At 49.1% G+C, this 18,710-nt stretch overlaps 1 protein-coding gene across 5 annotated transcripts in view; it reads right to left on the bottom strand.

Moving 5' to 3' along the window:
- USP7 (ubiquitin specific peptidase 7) overlaps positions 1–16,870 on the bottom strand; it is a 54,793-nt gene extending 37,923 nt beyond the window's left edge. For 4 of the 5 annotated variants that reach the window (XR_014934097.1, XR_014934098.1, XM_015877058.3 and 1 more), the window contains exon 1: positions 16,561–16,870. Coding sequence is in view for 3 of the 5 variants with exons in the window: in XM_015877058.3 (XP_015732544.1) it covers positions 16,561–16,639 (79 nt within the window). In the remaining 2 variants the exon portion in view is untranslated. Of the gene's footprint in view, positions 1–6,308; positions 6,406–6,785; positions 6,882–16,560 lie in introns of those variants that run through there. The other variant, XM_085514759.1, reaches the window with a different exon arrangement.
- Between the last annotated feature and the right edge of the window lie 1,840 nt (positions 16,871–18,710).

Raw genomic sequence — 18,710 nt, 5'->3', positions numbered from 1 at the left:
ACTAAATTACTGCCAGCTCTCAGCACCTTAACTCAGTGCTTTATGAATAATGCAGTGTTAAATGAAAGACTGCATGAACCAGAGATCAATTTGGACACTAACAATACACCTGTAATTATCCCACATATTTACAACTTTATACTCTTGCAGAAGCAGTTTCTTTCTGTAGACTGCTTTCTCATTTTAAGATTTCCATCATACACTTGAAGTGTTTAATGTAACTTGGGGCAGACAACACTACCAGCACACATTTTTCTTCAACACAGTGCTCTGAAAGATGCCAACCCCCCATTCCCTGACCCATGTTTACCCATTCTGCAGTGCCATGAGCTCCTCAGCAGCCAGCAGGGCAAGGGAAAGGCTGCTGGGAGCCACCCCCATTTCTCTTCCCAGTCTGATGGGCTTTGTTGGCTGAGGTTATGCTTCCAGAAATCTATCAGACCCAGAAGAAAAATGAAAGACAACTGCATCTGGTTCCCATGTAATACTCAAAGCAGTAAACTGAACAGTTGACAAGACAAATCACGTTCTTCTGTGATAAGAGAAAGGCTGAAGCATCAGAAGTGTCATGATCCATTATAACAACAGCTACTGGACTTGTGCTACCCTCCATTGCACCTAGAGGAGCAAGGCCAGAGAAGCAACCATCCAAACTCGTTATGTCTTGTCTGCACATTCCAGAGATGGTAGCATGATTACACTGCAGACAAGGCGCTTGGTCCCAGCCTAACAAACACACCCTAAACAACGTGTCTTTCCAACATCACACCCCTCTTTATGTTTGACTGCTTTACTGAGTAATCAACTTGTCTCTTGCAACAACAAACAGAGCTCTTCGGAAAGCGCCACAGGAAAGGCTGAAGAAGTACTGGGAGAAAACCAAACCTTTGGAAAAGAGAGAAAGCGATGCACTGCCAAATGGGGCCAGGAACCAACCTGAATGTGACACAACTGTAGTGCTCTGACCATGTCCTTTGAGCTTTACAAGGAGACAAACAGCTTTACAAGGAGACTCAGCTTCACAGGAAGTAGCTGGGAACCCAAATACATCTCCAGAACTAAAATCTGTTCTATTTCAGCTAAGAATACTTCAGTGTTTCAGAAAGCTGTAGACCACATCCATCACAGTAAATAGTACAACTGAATGATTGCTACATAGTTCAGCAACAAAGAAGTTTTACGTTTGAAACAATAAAATAAAATGCTGTATTACCCTTTGTTAAGCTGCCTCTGAAGGCAGGATGATTCTGTACGGTTACTTTCACAACAAGATCAAAACGTTATTAGCAAGACACTGAAATTCTGTTTGAGACTGCAGGCATGCAGCAAACGCTGATGGCACTGCTCTCACCTCAGCTCAGCCCTGAAATCTGCTGAGCTCTGCTACACTGCTGGCAGCAGGACACATAGCAGGGCAGGATGCAGCTTCTTTTGTTCTAATATCAACATCATTTTCTGAAGCTGGAAATGCAGTTCACCTGCCCGTGATAGAGCTTAAACACAAAATTCAATTTCCAGCAGAGAACATCAGTTGATAATAATACAGATTTCACATTGCAACAACACTGGTGTACTGGAAGGGAATATCACTTTTAGCCTCACTTGAAGTAGGCCTAACAGTGCTTTGCTGCTAAAGAGTCTGTTAAGAAAAAAACCAACAGATCCATCTGAGTTAGAGGAAATGTGGCATTAGCACACAGGAGACCTCACACCTAAGATCCAACACCATCAGCATTTCTACTTGTGACTTCTGGCAGGGCTTTTAATGGCCTTTCTCTATCATTACCTTACAGATCCACTAGCACTGGTCCTATTCTCTCCCTTCTTCTTTATTCATTACAATGTGTGGGAAAATGGATGGATGTACACAAATCTGACATGGCTGCAAGGTGAACTTCTACAAAGCACGTAACATCCCCATTGTCTTCCAGAAACAAAGAAAAGAACAGATGATGACTGCGCGAGGAGCTGCTGGGATGTGGGGAGGCAATATTCACGTGTATGAGGCAAGCAAACATAGGGTATACTATGATTTTAAGTAATTCCTACCATGAAAAGTCTACATTTCAGGTTAATGTCATCATTCACGTTCAGTGTAATTAACAGTAGCAATTATGCACTTGTCTTAAACTAACACCCACAGAAAGCAAACCAAGAACCGTTCCTCTCTCACAAGGGATGCCTTCCAATGAGCTGGACAAGGAACTGCTGCTTTGTTCCAAGGCACAGATTTCAGACTCTCTCTTTCTCACCAGTTTCCAAGCTCCTGAACAACATGGTTCTCAGGAGTTTCTCAGGCTATTATTTAATAAGTTACATTTTCCAGCCCGCTTGTTGCACTGTTTCACATCCTACAACATCCATGATCCAATGACTGTGCAAGAGGACAAATACTGGGATCTGGATGTTCCCAAGGACCCACAGTCACTGAACTCCCAGGCAGCATTAATTCAGAGGCCCATCCATCTGCCCCACCATGCTCCATACTGCAAACACCAGCAACCACCAAAAGCATTCAAAAGGCCTTAGCAAAGGACTGACCCATGGATCACCATCAGGGCCCAGAGCAGCAGGGGCTCTGGTAAAGTAAAGTAAGGTTTAACTTGATTTTTCCTTTCCCTCCTGACAGTAACCCATTTTTTCCATCGCAGTGCTAATGTGGGCAATTAAATCCATGGGCTCCAAGAAAGAGCAGACTGTTGCTGTGAGCGTTCTGCAGAACAGCTTCTCTCTACTGCTCGGAAAGTGCAACTTACTATATGGGAAGCACCCAAATGTTAGCAGGTACCAAAATTAGGACCGAGCTGTGTTCATTATTTAATCCTGCCTACACGAAGAATGTCTTTCTTCTAACAAACAAACACGCTGTGGCTGAAAAGGTGTTTTATACAGAACACATAAGGAATGCTGGGCATCAGCTTCCACTACTTACAAAGGAATTCTTACAAGCATGCAGAACAGGAATTTAATAATTCTCTGTTAAACACTCCACTGACAATTTTATCGCTTTTTGGTCAGCAGTTTTAAGTCAGTTGGCTCTTTTCCTTTTGAATGAAAACAAAAGAAATCTTAAGAAGTGACCAGAAAGTTTTTCCTGTTTAACTACTCAACCATAACACACCCACCCCATTATCCTGGTGCCAAGAAGGCAGCCATGGGACCCAAGGCCTCAGAGCATTCAAGCAAACACCACCAGAAAAGACGTACCCCTTCTATTTTAAAGAAAATAGTATACATACATAACAGGTACAATGTCCTGAGGCCCTCTTTTTTCAAACCTAGTGTAAGTGCACCCAAATCAATGAGGTAGAAAAACAATTGAGGATTCCTCCACATCTGCATTAGCATAGAACAACTAAATCTAAAAACCAAGCTGCTGGGAAAAGAAGTAAGAATAAAAGATGCCGACTGCCAACCACTGCAACACCCATAAAGCAGCAACCACTCTCAAAACAATTCTTTATCACAGTCTCAGACACGAACCAAATGCATTGTGCAGTACCATCTGCAGCTGCGAGACTCGAGAATACACAGCTTATGAAAATCATGTAAGCAACTGTTTTAGAAACAGGAATTGAAGAGAGAACCTTCACAAACTCGGGCCTCCCACCTCCGTAATTCAGTTTCAGTCTCATTTTGCAGTGCAGCCACGTGGATGAAGGATGGAGATACTTCAGGTGAGTTTTATTTGATATGCCAGGTCATACTGCAGCTCTCTCAATGCCCTGATGTGTCACCACCCCAAGTAACTATTTCCCCTAAGACTCTCTCTCTATCCAGCCCACCCCAAGGCAGGAGCACTTGGTATCCCCCAATGCAGTACTGGGTGTCCTCCCTACAAACCAACCCCTCCTCTTGCTGCTCCTTCCACTCCAGCAAGATGCTCCCACCACTATAAGAGCAGCATTTAGCCCTTCACATCATCAAGCTTTAGCTTAGCTTTGTCTAACCAGGGAGGAAAAAAACAGGTTGGTCACAAACATTACCTGTTTCCTTGAAAACCTCGTGGCCTCACATGAAACAACGAGCAGAACCGGCACATTTCTGAGCAAAAACACATCCAGAACAGAAGTTGTACTTCACTGCTTATGCATTTGTTGTGTATTTGCCTTTTTACTACATATTTCATTTTATTTATTGTTTGATAGGTCAAATCTTCAGCCTGTATTTCAATGGCGTCCTGGGCTCCATTCTCAGATCACAAAGGCAACAACCCAGACTTGAGAATGTGTTTTAGAGCAGCTGACTACTGCATGTCAGCCACTGAATTAAATCTTTCTTATGCTCTGCAAAACACCCTAATTCCACAAATACACTCCCAACCTCAATACTCTATTCTCTCTGGCAAATCTTCCTAACTACTGCTATTTTTGCTCCATTGCTTGCACCACTCATCTGAAGCAAATTTTGAGGACTTCCAAAATTAATTACCGTCTTCCTGCATTGCCTCTGGCGAGGAGCTGGTACAAACATCACCACCAAATTAAGCAGCATCTCAAATTCCTTATTCTACTGATGAATGATTCTTCCTTTGTCTCAGGAAAGCCACGAATCCCAGAAGCCCTCTCCCCACCCTTTATTTTTCTCCCAAATAATGCATCACTTGTGGCCTGGGCCATCATCAGAGTTACAACTAGGTGACTACACTCACAGCTGGCACAAACCCTTCCCAGTCGCGCTCTGCTTTTGATCTATCTAGGCCATTTACATTACCAGCTATACCTTTTATCCCACAAATGCTGTCAGTAATTTAAGTATACCCCTGGAGCATGCAAAAGTAGATTTTTCCCCCCCTAGTCCCTCCCACTGCTGGCTCCTTGGGTCATTTCCTCCCCATCTCCTGGTCTACTTTCCATGACTTGAAAGCTGAGGTTGTTCTCAGAGGAGGGGTACACACAGGACAGCGCAAGGAAGATCCAAAGTCGGAGTGAGATACAGATTTAAGAATGATCAGAGGGAGTCAACCTGCAGAAACAGCAGCCGTTTAGCTGCAACTTTTATCCCTACCTGAATACTCCTGAATTTCTGCAAGGAAAAGATGTGTCGTGCTTTTCCAATAGAGAAGGAGATATAAAAGACAACAAAAACTAAGCCAAGATAGACTTGAAGCTGAAAAGAGTAGAATGTTTTTGCTGAAGCTGCACTCAGACCTGCAGAAGCACCACCCCAAGCCTCTGATGCAGCATCCAGTTATTTCACCTATTTGCAGGCACCAGGTTTTTGCCAGTGGCAATATGTTGTGTTTATCAGGGTGGTAACACAACACTGGCATACTTATAACAGCTAAGCTACACAAAAGGAAATTTATCTGTGCCCATGTAACAGGAGAGTCTTTCTTCGCCTGTTTCAGCTCGTCTCAAACCCCATCACACACAATACAGTGTCTGTACTTTTATCTAGCAGATACACTTTTATCCTAATGCATCCTTCAACCATAAAATAAGTTACAGAAATAAACACGCATGTGTGATTTAATTTGCTCTAGTTCACATGACCAAGTTGGGGTATTTTAATGTTCCCACGGACGTCAGCTCCCAACGCAGCCTCAGTACCCCACAGATCAAAGACATCCCATAAAAACAAGGAGGCACTCAGAGGATGAGGGGAAGTCCTGGTAAACAAGAAACTGCTCCGACATCCAGACAGTCACCTGTGGGGTGCTGGGGATCTCTGGGAGTTATGAGACTGTCCATCAGGCCCTGGGATCTGTCTGTACTGCTCACTCAAGGTCCTTGGACTCGGCCCATACACCGCTGTGCACCGGTTTGCCATCCATCACAAGGACCACAATGAAGTACCGCACCCACTGCTACCGGGCTGCACGTTCCAAGACAGAAGCAGAGTTCCTTCGTTATACAAACCACTGCAGGCACTGATATCAAAATATCTGCTTTGGAGTGCTAACACAGAATACACGACTCCAGAAGACAAAGGGTACCGCTTTGTTTTTAGCTTTTATTATTGCTTCTGCCATTATCCCTACCTGACAAATGCAGCGTTGACAGCAAATCTTTGTTGAAGTTTTTTATTTGAATTGTCTTCTCTTCTGCAAACATTATTAGAAACAAGCTTCTCATCTGCTTCACAGGCAAAGATACACTACAAATGTATTAAGTGCCGGGAAATAGGCACTCCTGCAACTCAGCATTCTCGGAGTCCAAGCAAACCTGCAACCAGTGCAGCCTTCCTTATCAGACACAGCGGTGCCCAGCTCCCCTAGTGCTCCAGCCACACAGGGAACAGCCACTTGGAACGTGGAGCTCTAGCTGCAGTGGGACAGGAGAAGTTATTGCCTGCTAACTGCCTACCTTCCTGCCCCTCCATGCGCATACAGGTGAACTCATGACAGCAGTCCAAAGCACTCCAGCAAAATTCTGGGTCCCCTTCACATCCAAAGTTATGAACCTGTATTAAGTGACAAACTCCTGTTACAAGATAGCATTGCATGCACTGTATTAATTGCATGATGCAGCTACTGTTCTAGGGATAGCTTTGAAAGTTCTTTTCAAATTAAATTTTTTTAATGTGCTAATACAAAATATTCTGAGAAATGTCGCTTCAAGCATCACTGTCAGGCAAAGTTTTCACCTGATTTATGTTATTGATATTGATTTTAACAAATTCACTAATAATTGGAAAACAAGATGAAGCTTCAGTTCTGCAAGTGAAGAGTAAAATCAGAGACAACAGGACTGTCTTTGTTAATAACATTATTACTGCATTGGTTCATTTCACATGAATGCTTATCCAGGATGAAACAAATGGCCACTGCATTCAATTCATACCTGGTGCACTTGGTTGGATGGATGTCAGAGACCCACGTGCAGCAGCCCAAGTGCCAGCCATGCAGATGCCCAGCATCAGAGCCCGCTTTATGACCCCTGTAATGTATTACCTTAAGGTGAAAATGGGGTTGAGGAAGGGAGGAAATCATTAGACAAAAGCAGTTGTTCCTAAGTCATTAAGTGCTTTCAGGACTAGACTGTGCTTTTGAGCTTTAGAACTAAAAGGAGAATCAACAGAGATCATGGTGTGTGTGCAATATTGCCAGCCACACAGCTGCTTCGTCAACACTGCAAAAGCAATGTATACACCTCTGTTTAGCTTTAGGAACTTAACTCCAACCCTCTTATTTGATTGCAGCTTGAAAAAAATGCATCTGAAAGAACTGTCAGAGCTCTGAAGGAAGAAGGCAGCATTTCACACCACAAGCAGCACTTCTACAGCAGCTGGTATTTCCTCTTCATTCTCACTGGACAGTTGGACAGCCCAGCTAGACCAAAAAATGGAATTCTTCAGGTACATCCTGGTATTGACCTGCAATACCATCTCAGAAGCACCTCTGCTGCCATGAGCAGGGCAGGCACAGCTCCTGCACAGAGCCAGGCAGCCCCATGCACCCTGCAGCACTGACAGACCACAGTGAGTGAATGTCAGTGGTAGACAACCATGGCAGGGCGAGGCAGGCTTTCCAGCTCCCAGAAAATTCATGCCCTAGTCAATATGATCAGACATACAGCCATATATTAAATAGAAAGCCAGCACACAGCAGTGGAAGCCGTGTGTTATCCATCAGAGCAGCAGTGCCCCTCCTCACTGGGCAGGCGGCCATACCACCACTATCGCAGTGCCAGCAGAGATGGGAGCAGATACCCCACCAGCCTGCGCACATCTGAAGAGCATGGAGACACAGCTGCACTCAGAACCAACACAGTACAACAGCCATGTGCGGTTCCAGGCTGCAGGCACTCCTCCGACTGCAACCAGCACAGAGGCCAGAGTCACTCTTTGACAAGTAGTGACCCATTTCCAGAGCCTGTTTTCCCAGTGCACACCCCTAGGAAACATGGGGGCACACAGCACTCTTGTGCCAGCCCCGAGCTGCTCCTCCAGCTCCCAGACAGCAGCCGGGGAAACAAACAGCTCAGCTGCAGACACTGCACAAGGCCAAGGAGCAAGCAGGGCATCCCCCCCGGAGCCTCAGGCGACCAGACTGCACACACTGAATTCCTGAGCATGACGTAGGAACCAGAAGCAAAGCATTACCACCAAGAAGGGGTTTTGCAACACTCAAGATGTTAACTAGCCTTGCACAATGCAAAACATCCCAACGCTTAGAGTGGGAATGACCCATAAATTACTCAACAATTCTAATAACATCAAAAAATTTCCTACTTCAGAAAACTCATCTCTATTAACAGAACTGTATCCTGCCAAAACGTCAAGTACTTTTACTGCACACCCATCCTTTGACTTAATTAACTGTGGATCTGAGATGGTGAACACACATTTCAAGGTGTACTAAAACAAGAGATCAAAAATTAACACTATCTTAGTTAATCTTGGCCAATACTTTACTCAGGATACACTAACTAAGCCCTGTCAACAACATAAAAGTGGTTTAATGCTGAAGTCTTGCTATTAACACCTAGTTCACAGGCTAAAGATGCACCATAAGTTCTATTTAACAGGGCTTAAATCAGTCTTCTCCTCCAACCTGTCTCTATCTGGAAAGTTTATTACCTCCAACATCTTCTAAGCATCCTGCTGCATCGGACCCAGTGCATCTCAGAGACCAGTGCAGGACATGGGGAAGGCTGTAGGAAGTGCCAGCTCCATGTCTCAGTGCCTGAACGCAGCCTTGAGACTATTTTATCCACTGTGCTGAAAGTATGATAAGAAAAGTTACTTGGGCAGGAACTTCCCTTCCCCCTTCAGTGGTTGCATGATGATTGTTGGAGATTTTACATTTACTTTAACCTGAAAATAGTAACCCACTTAAAACAGGTGAGAACACTGAGGATGCCTCAGAGTTGGAGAGCTGAGAGTATTTTTAGCTACAAGGAATACCCTTGTTCAAAGTAATAACAGAACTGAAGATACTCAGAAGCAGATCTGCAATGGGAACAACTTCATCCCCAGAGCAGTTTGCACCTGAACAATACTTGGATTCTGAAATGGTAAAACCAGGTGTCAGCAGCAAGAGCTCTAAGTGGCAGTTTGTCATTCATGCTTCCAACCCTGATACAGCCCTGTCGCCTATTGCCCTCCTTGGGGGAGGATGGACTCACTGTCAAACTAAGGTTCTTAGAAAAGTTAACAAAATAAAGTTAAGGAAGTTCTGAACAGCTCAAGAGTTAAACCGCCTCCTGCCCCAGCCAAACCGCCCACCCATCTGAGAGACCAGCCAACATCAGTGAACGCACCTGGGCTAAAATTAACTCAAAAACCAGGAAGACTAATTCAATCTATTCTTTCACCTTATTTACCTTCCACCAACAGCTGTGAGTGCAATGAGGAGGCAAAGCGGAGGTGCTGGGTGAAAGCCTGCTCCAGCAGATAGCTGCTCTCTATGGCAGCCTCAGAGTGAACTACACACAAACCTCTGGCTCCCAGTAGCACAGAAATAGTCATCATGTGGTGCCCAGCTCAAAATCCAACATTTAGGATTTAACAGTACCAGGATTTAACATCAGTTTTGTTATTCAAAGGTGCCACAAAGAATCTCAGTGTTGGCTCACTACCATCAGTAGTTTGCAATGGGATTAATCCAAACACTTCCACTACATACACAACAAGAGCTTAACTAACACAATTTGCAGATGCATCAGAGTTACCTGTGTTCAAATTGTCAATAGTACCTGCTCTCCTCCAGAAATCAGCTTTGACCCTCAGTACCATTAAGCAGGAAGCACGTAACCAGGTGAAACATTGTCCATAAGCTGTTAGTTCTATAGCTCCAGTGAGGAAGGAAATCCAGCTACCCACAGCCTGACTCAACAAACAGTGAAGCTGCATTCATTCCACCTGTGCTTATGCATATCCAGAACTGAAAGTCTCCTTTCCTGAACAAAACAAATAAATATAAGGCGATGCCCCAAACTGCCTCATCTCAGCACAGCTGAGCCCTGACTGCCCAAAGCAAAGTGCCATTTTTTCCCCCTTGCTGACTTTCAGCAGACCTCTGCACCCACCTGCTTGTAGCCAACCTCCATCAATGTTCTGCTGAACATCAGCAATGACAGAAAATGAACCCCTGAAAAATAATGCAAGTAAAATGTCTACTGTGGAAACACACCATCACTTCAGAACAGAGCTCCAAAGAAATCCATCCGACCGTTACATCAGTGCAACACGGCAGCCAGAGCTCTGAACCAAAGTCTGCCCCAGATCTTTATACAATTGCACATGCACAGCAGGAGATGCTGTGTTTATTAAGAACCGCCTTTCAGCTGCACCTTGTGAAATCACTGGAGGATCAGACTTAGAGCTATGGTAAACACTATTACCAGTGTTACTCCTACACAGCCCTTCAGATTTACACAAAGAAAAGGAAACTCAGCAAAAATGGCTTTAAGAATTTTCAGACTTCTATGTATGTTGCTCCAAAAGTAATGCCTTCTGTTCATTTCCACACAAACGACAACCAACACAAAGAATAAGGTAACTTGGGTAGAGCATCATCAGCTAAAGTCACCACCATTAGCTGTGCATTTACACCAGTGATGAACAAGAACCTCCGTGCTGTGATTGTAAGAATCCATGTGGTTGTCCAGAACATGGCTGGTCTTTCACACCACCATCACCACTACTGAAATGCACCATCATAGCCTCACTGTGCTCACATCCACCGCTGGGCCTCCATCGATGTTCAACAAGCATCAATGAACACCATGGGTGCCATTTTTTCTTCACGGAGAAGAACCCCTTTGCTTCATAATCACTTCCATGTCAGACTCCATTCTGTCAGACTGCCCCTCTGCTGCCATCTGTCACACAGCAACAACATGTGATGGCATATTGGTGGGAAGGTTCAAGCTCTACTGCCATCCCAACACAACCACTGCTGGTACTGCAGGCCAATATAACAAAACAGGAGGCACTACTTTTGGAGCGCCCTTGCACATTTAAATCCAGTTCTATAGGACTGCATTCAACCCCCTAACATCCCAAATCCAAAGCTCCAAGTTCTGTTTTCCAGCACTTACGTGATGTTCCATATCAAAGAGCTGTGGGTGTTAAATAAACAAATCTCGCCGTGCCTCTGGGCTGCAAACTGCTGCAGTACTGCTGAAACCCTGCTCAGAGCTTTCCTCTCACAGGACATCTCAGCTCATTATTCACATTGCCTTCCACTGGCCAACACGCTGTTATTCCTGGTGCATATCAAGTCCAACGTGAGCCCGTCCTCAAGCACGTTTCTGAATTCTGAAGGACATACACTGAAGACCACTCAGGTTCTACTCTAAAACATGGTGAAAGACTGGAACTGTCTGCTCCAAACTGCAAGTATTCAGCACAGCTGAACTGCTTTGAAACCCATCCACTGCTTCCAGCAGAACTGCCTCTACTTGACAAAACCTCCCAAAGAAAGCAGGCAGACACAAACCAGAAGGACGTTATTTCCAAGCTGACCATTCTTCATTTTGCTGCAGTCATTCCAAATCCACCCTGCTCTCTGTGTCTCTAAACCCTGTTTTGTACAGCCAAAGAACAAAGGTAGAATAAAAGGGTTAGCAAAAGTATTACAAAGCATTAAGTTTAAACCTGCAACAATACGCAGACCCATTCCACTACTGCTGGTGCCACTGATGCACACACTTTTGCACTTGAATCATCTGAGAAAAATGCATTAATATCTTAAATGGCCAATTAAAGAAGGCGTTTTTGAACTACCTACATATCCAATAACTGGATAAGTAACATCACCAGCCCCCAGCCCCCAATCTACCCACCAACATATTCTGTATTAAATGTTAACCTGCTGGTTACACCAAAATAGCAGATATTACATCTTCTGTATCTATTGATATATGTATGTGTTTGAAAGTAAAACCAAACACACTTGTAGTGGATTACTGTGCTTTCCTCCTTCACAATCAGCCCCAGCATACAAAGCTGAACCAGAACTCACCCGAGACCCCTCACAGCATAGTGGGAAGCACACGATGCTCCCTGTAAATGCATGGCCACTGAAGAAAAGCGGGTGCTTCTCAAGCTCTGAACCAGCTCCTTTTCACCCTTACCCCAAATATTGAGTGATGTCACACGTGATGTACTGGCTGAACTGGTTTGGCTGCTGCGGGTTGGATGCATCCTGTAGATACTTTGAGATAAGTTTCTCAGCAGCTGGAAACTGCTCTGCTGCCTTAAACCCCACCTCTGGCTGCATCTTAAATTTGGGGCTGCACTACTTACACAGAGCTCACTCGATTACAAGTGCGGCAATCTGGTGCAGAGGGTAGTAATGGCACCTTTGTTCTTGAGCCCAGCCAGCAAAAGTGGAAAGGAGGGAAGACAGATACACACCGATATGCAGCTGGTCTGTAACAGTGCATAGCACACTGCCTGCTTCCCTCCAAACTGCACGCACATTTGCCACTATTTGGCTTGGTACAGCTCTCATTCACAGAACACTTACCGATGCAACAGGCTATTTGGCACTGAGCTCATGAAGAACGCATGGCAGAACACTGAGAGAGTCAATTCCACCCTCCCAAAGTGCCAGTTCCTCAGCAGGCACAGAGCAGCACCACAGGAGGGATGCAATGCATGCAGCTCCCAGGCCACTGCTTCCATCAGCAACAGAGCAGGCCCAACCCTCTGCTCTACCTGTTACTGCAAAGATACCTGAATCCCACTCACTGCCTGCAACACCACTGCCTCCTTACCTCTCCTGAGAGCAGCACCCATCAGAGAGCAGCACCCATCACAGAGAGCAGCACCCATCACAGAGAGCGTCTGGGCTGCTAAGGGGAAAGGGCAAGGAGGGCAGATGAGCAGACAGTCATGTTCCTGCCATGGATGCACAGCCTCCATTCAGATGCACAGCCACCCCCTCACCTGGAAGGCAGAAGCTGCCCAGCAAAGGGCACAGGCACACACAGCTTCAGGAGCCGAGCACACAGGAGTGGGCACAACTGGCATCAAACTGACAGCAACGTGAACGCCAGCAAGGACATTCAGAATACAGGCACAAAAAGTATGTTACATATTTGAGACCAATGTGGTAGAGTGGGACACAATCCAGTGACCACTATCAGTAGTGAACAACCCATGAGCAGCAAGCAGCACACACCTGCTATTGCACAGACAGCGCAGGAAAGCACCATTTCCAACTTTTCTCCCACTCACTTCAAGTTCTTTCTGAGCCTCACCTGGAAGCTCTCAGCTCTAAACTGCCCCAACTGGGAAAGCTGTGGCCAGCAGTGCCACAATATCGGGGCTGATACGGAGCCCCAGTGGCAGCACCAGGCACTGGCTGCAGCGCTCCTGAACGCCTGGGCTCACTGCAATGAAAGGAACCCTCCTAATGCGAAACACACGTCTGTAACTGCAGGCAGGGGCTGAAACTACAAAGGGGCAAACTCCAACTATAAATGGGGAAACCTCCAGTTATTAAGCTGCAAATGAGACTTTCCATGGAGGCACTGAAAGAACTTTATGAAAGACGTAACTGTAGATGTGTATTAAGCCGAGTTCTTTGAAGCTCAACTAGACACATTTGTGCAAAGAAGTTACAGAGGAAGCATATATAATGTATGGGGATTTGGATTCAATTACACACCACAGAGCAACTCACCAGCAACTAAACAGCTGTAATTCTTTGCATGATAAAGCAACCTACATACCCTACTTACAGCATAGAAAAACTAGTACTTATTTTTTTCCCCACTCAACTTAGTATATAAACAAACAAACGAACTCCAGAATCTCCATGCAGTCACTAATTACCATCATGAGCCGTTAACTTCGGGCACTGAAGGTGAGGAACAGCCCTGCTGGACCAGAGCTCCACGCAGCAGCAATACACACCAACCCCATTCCAAGGGATGCCATGTGGCAACAGTAACTGCTGCCTTCCTCCTTCCCTCCGGCCCCAACGCCACACCTTCACCCCATTAACACAGCCCTACAGAGGACTGCAAGGGGGACCAAATTAAAGAGTAAAGAACCAAACAGAATAAACGTTTTTAATTGTGATCACTTCGTGGTGATGGCTAATTGTGCCAGTCCAAACGCTGGGCTCAGAACAAAGTCACCAGCAGCAATGGCTGTATTTTCCAGCTGCATTCTCAGTGAGGGAAGCTGCTGCCTCCAGCTGAAGGGACACAACTCTTGTTACAGTTCTCTTCAAGTTTCTCTGTGCAGGTATCACTGCAGCCATCACTGCAGATAAAGCCGATTTCAAACAACATCCACAGGAAGGCTGAAAAACCAAGCGCTGATTCATAACATCACCCTACCCTGCATGAAGCTCCACCAGCAGGTGAGTCTGCATCACACAGAGGTGTCTCATAGGGACACAGGGCAGCACAGCTGTCAGGGCTCCTTTAGCTCAGGATGCACAGACCCGGTGGGCTCCTTCCCAGCTCTGCTACCACTCACATCACTATGAGCACCCAGGAGTGCGGTCACAGCAGACAGGGCAAGGACACAAACACTGCAGACACTCAGAACATCAGACTCAATTCAGTCCACAGGAGTTCAACCACCACTGCTTCCAAGAAAGCTACTTTACTCATTAAACACATCTACATATGGAGAACGTGTAAGCGCTCACCAAATTCAGACCCAAGATGTGCGATTTTCCACTGTGCATTCTTCACATACCTCCTAAATCTAGTGTGATCGCTCAGGGAAGAATGGCATCTACACTGCTGCACACATGTTGGAATTAAGCTAACTATGTGTTGTTAAATGTTCACCTCAATGCTTCTAAACACCTCTCCCAAGAAAACACCAACACCCATGTTTTAAGAGAAGGAACGCTGTTTTATGGGACAAATGAATACATATACCCGTGATATCTGCTTTTATTAAAAGTTATTGATAATCCGATCTCAACAATTTGGTGAACCTAAGGCATTGTAAGAAAATATGCATTTTAAACAAACCTCCTAAGGCTAAAGAAACCCTTTGGGTTTGGCACAGATCTGTCAGCAAGCTCTCACAAGCCGACAAATCCACAGCATCACCCTGAACCAGCTGCACGAGGCCCAGATCTCACAGCGACTCCTGAGATAACGCTGTACTTTGGCTGTTGATACACACAGACTCTTCTCTCACCCCTCCAGAGGAGGTGGCAGCCAGCTCCTACCACTGCCAATGGGGCACCCTGGGCTTCCCATGTAGCAGAGGGGACGTGACCCAAAGCAATGCAGGGCACCTGAACTGAATGAAAGCGTTCAGCACCTCACAGTGCACCCAGCATAGCAGGGCAAACAAACAAGAAGGAACACTGAATAGTCAATATTTTAAAGGATGTTGAGAAAAAGCAGATTGCTAAAGGCTATCAAAGTCAGCTGGAAATTATATGCTGCAAAACATCAGCTCGCATGTGCGTACCCAAACAAATACAAAGTATTTTTAAATGATCTCCTGACATATTTGTCACATAGTATATAAAGGCCAACTCGGAGATTCTCCTGAAGCAGCTCAGCAGAAAGTAAGCTCAAGTTGTAACGTTACCATACAGCTCTACCCTCAGAGAAAGGAGCTTTTGGCAAAGACCTTTCTGTCTTCAAATGGCATCACACAGTTATAGTGTGCAACTTCTGATGTGCCATGAACTCACCCCTGTGTCAGCTGCCATGTGCCACAAACGAGGTGGCTACACGGCCGCGTTCACAAGGAGCTTTCTGTCCCCATAGGCACACGCGGAGCACACCGACAGCTCGGCGCTCCCGACCTCCCGAGTCACACGGCGCAGCTCAGCGCTCTGCCTTCCCAGCACCGCGCCCGCCCCGCACCGCCGCGTGCAGCCGAGCTGACGGGGGGAACGGAGCGGGCACAAAGCGGAGCGAAGCTCCGGAGCCGCCGGGAGCGGAACAGCGGGCGGCACGCGCGGCGCCTCGAGACGGCATGACGGTGCAGGATCGGTGCGGAGCGGGCGCGACACATGGGCAGCGCGCAGCCCGCGACCCCGCGCTAGGCCCGGCCGGCGGCTCTGGCTGTAAATAACCCTCCGAGGAGGGTTAATTAAAAATGGCGAGCGGCGTGTGGCGGCGGCCGTACAATGAGCGGCCCCGGCCCAGCCGCCGCGCGGCCCCTCCGGCCCCAGTCCCCCCCCAGGACTCGCTATAGGGCCGGCGGAACGGGCCCAGCCCCGGCGCCCCACCGGAAAGCGGAGCCCGGGCTCTTCCCGCGGCGGCAGCCCCGCTCCGGGGTCACAGCCGCTCCGAGGCCCTTCCACCGCCCGGCACGGCCCGAGCCCCGCACACACCGGGCCGGCCCCGGAGCAGCGCACGGCGCTCCCGCTTCCCCCGCAGCCGCCCCCCGCCCCGCTCCCGGCGGTGGCCGCGCACCTTGCCCCGGGGCCGCGGATCCCCTTTTGTACGGCGCTTCCCCCGCGCCCTCCCCCTCCTCCCGCGGCTCAAATTCCTGCGGGCCCCCCGGCCCCGAGCACGCTGCCACAGCCCCAACTTTCCCCGCCCCGGCCATAGCAGCCCCCGCTCGCACGGCACGGCCGGGGCCCGGAGCTCCCGAGGGGACGAACGAGGGTCGGGAGGGAACTCCGCACCGAGTTAAGGGCCCGGGGGGCGCCGCGCGGGGCCTCACCTTCCATCTCCATGTCCTCGGGCTCGCTCAGCTGCTGCTCCCCGGGCTTCTGGTGCTGTTGCTGCTGATGGTGGTTCATGTCGGGCTGGGACTCGGGCTCGGCGGCGGCCCGGGCCTTTCCTGCGGGGGACTGCGGGGCCGCGTCGGGAGGGGACGGGGCGGAGGAGCGGCGGGGCACAAGCAGCTGCCGGGGTTGGGCGCCCGCCTCGGGGGGCTGCGGCTGGGCTCCGGCGGGCAGGGAGCGGGCAGCCGGGGGAGGCAGCGAGACGCGCACGTATTTGCTCGCTATTCGCCCAATCTCGGCGGCGGCACCCGGTCTGGGGAAGGGGGTGGGGAGGAGGGACCGGCCGGGGGCGGCGGCTGCCCCGGGGGCCGGAGGGGAGGGGAGCGGGAGGAGGGGAAGGGGAAAAGGGGAGGGGGGGAGGGGGGGGGGACGGGAGATCAGGAGTCAGGGCCCGGCGGCTGCGCCCGGCGCTTCCCCCCTCCCCCGGCGAGGTGTCCCCTGCGCTGCGAAGTCGGGGAGGCGCCGCGGGGCCCCTCCTCTGCCCTCCCGCCCCCCCAGCTCCCCGGCACAGCCGCTGGCCGACGCCCGGCTCGCTGCTCCCGGCCCGCGGGCCGCCCCGGCTGCCTGTGACCCGCCGCTCTGCTGCCGCTCCGCCGCCGCCAGCGTTCAGTGTCTCAAAATGGCGGCTGCGGTAAACGCCGTGAAATGTCACATCCGCATGAGGGGCAGCCCAGCGAGCCGGGGATGGGGGAGCGGCGCCGCGGCCGCGCCGGGAACAGCAGCCGCTGCCGCCGCTACAGGAGGGGCCCGAGGGGCGGAGCCGCAGCGCCGGGCCCGGCAGCGGCTTCACCGCGGCCTCCGACACCTGCGCGCGGCCCCGCGCGTGGAGCGTTCCCACCGCTCCTTCCCACCGCTCCTGCCCGGCCGCCCCGCTCTCGTTCGAGTTCTCCGCTCCGAACCGGGGCCCGGCCGAGGCAGCTCCGTCCCGCGGGGGGAGACGCCGGGCAGGGCCGGAGTCGGGCCTCGCGTTGGAAGGAGGCGGCCGGGAGGGAGAAGGGTGTTTGTGTGGGATGAAGTCTGTAAACAAGGCCGTGCCCTGCCCGGATACCATTGTTTTGCAAGAGCCTCGTGCACAGGATGGAGTTCCTACTGTGGCAGAGACCGAACTGCGTTAATGTGCTTAAAGGAGAAGGGAAGGTGCGGGTGAAGAAGTAACGCCCGGCCGGTCCCGCGATGGGCGGCACTGAGCAGCACAGTGCTCGATTCATGGCAGGGGGAAACCTGGGCAGGAGGGGGACCCGGAGGGAGCTGCTTTAAGAGCTGCAAACTGGGCCTCCTGAGGGGCCTGGCAGTGCAACCCAGCAGACAGTGCTGCTCTGAGTGCGGGTGGATAGTGATCGCAAAGTTTGTTTGTTTTTCCTGTGTATAAAACGAACGAATCACACCCAGTCTGAGGGACAGGCCTGGCCTGTCTGGGCTCTGGTTGGCGCTGCTTCAGCAGCATGGGAGTGCTTAAAAAAGTTAAAAGAGGGAAGATTTAGGTTGGATGTTAGGGGGAAGTTCTTTACTAGGAGAGTGGTTAGGCCCTGGAACAGGCTGCCCAGGGAGGTTGTTGATGCCCCGTCCTTGGAGGTGTTCAAGGCCAGGTTGGATGGGGCCATGGGCAACCTGATCTAGTAAAGGTGTATGTTTGGTGGCCCTGCCAGGCAGGGGGGTTGGAACTACATGATCCTTGAGGTCCCTTCCAACCCGGGTCATTCTGTGATTCTGTGTGATTCTGAGTCTTCAGGGTGGGCAGGACAGGAAAACAACAGCCCCATTAGGTAGTAAAAATCCTGGGCTGCAAGGAGGAAAAATAACAGAGGTTGGGGATGTCAATGGGAAGATCAGCCTTTACAAAGTCAGTGCGATGGTTTGCTTTTCAAGTATTGCTTTCTGACTTTCCACATTGTTCGTCTCAGTTCTCAAAAGCTGTTCAAAGAAAAAGTAATTTACAAACCTTTTCCTGCTATTGACCTCGACAAAAATGTGATAAATCTTTGGAACCCGAGCTTCTAGTGAAGGGGAGGGGATTAGGATCGGGATTAGGACAGAGATTTATGCCGAGATCTTTGGTTTCTTAATGTCCTGAACTTCCAATTCCCCA

The sequence above is a fragment of the Coturnix japonica genome, chromosome 13, assembly GCF_054131305.1.
Source record: "Coturnix japonica strain WE chromosome 13, WE-NBRP24, whole genome shotgun sequence".
Taxonomy (NCBI): Eukaryota; Metazoa; Chordata; class Aves; order Galliformes; family Phasianidae; genus Coturnix; species Coturnix japonica.
Note: the sequence above shows the minus strand (reverse complement) of the source record. Positions and strands in the feature narration are given on the sequence as shown.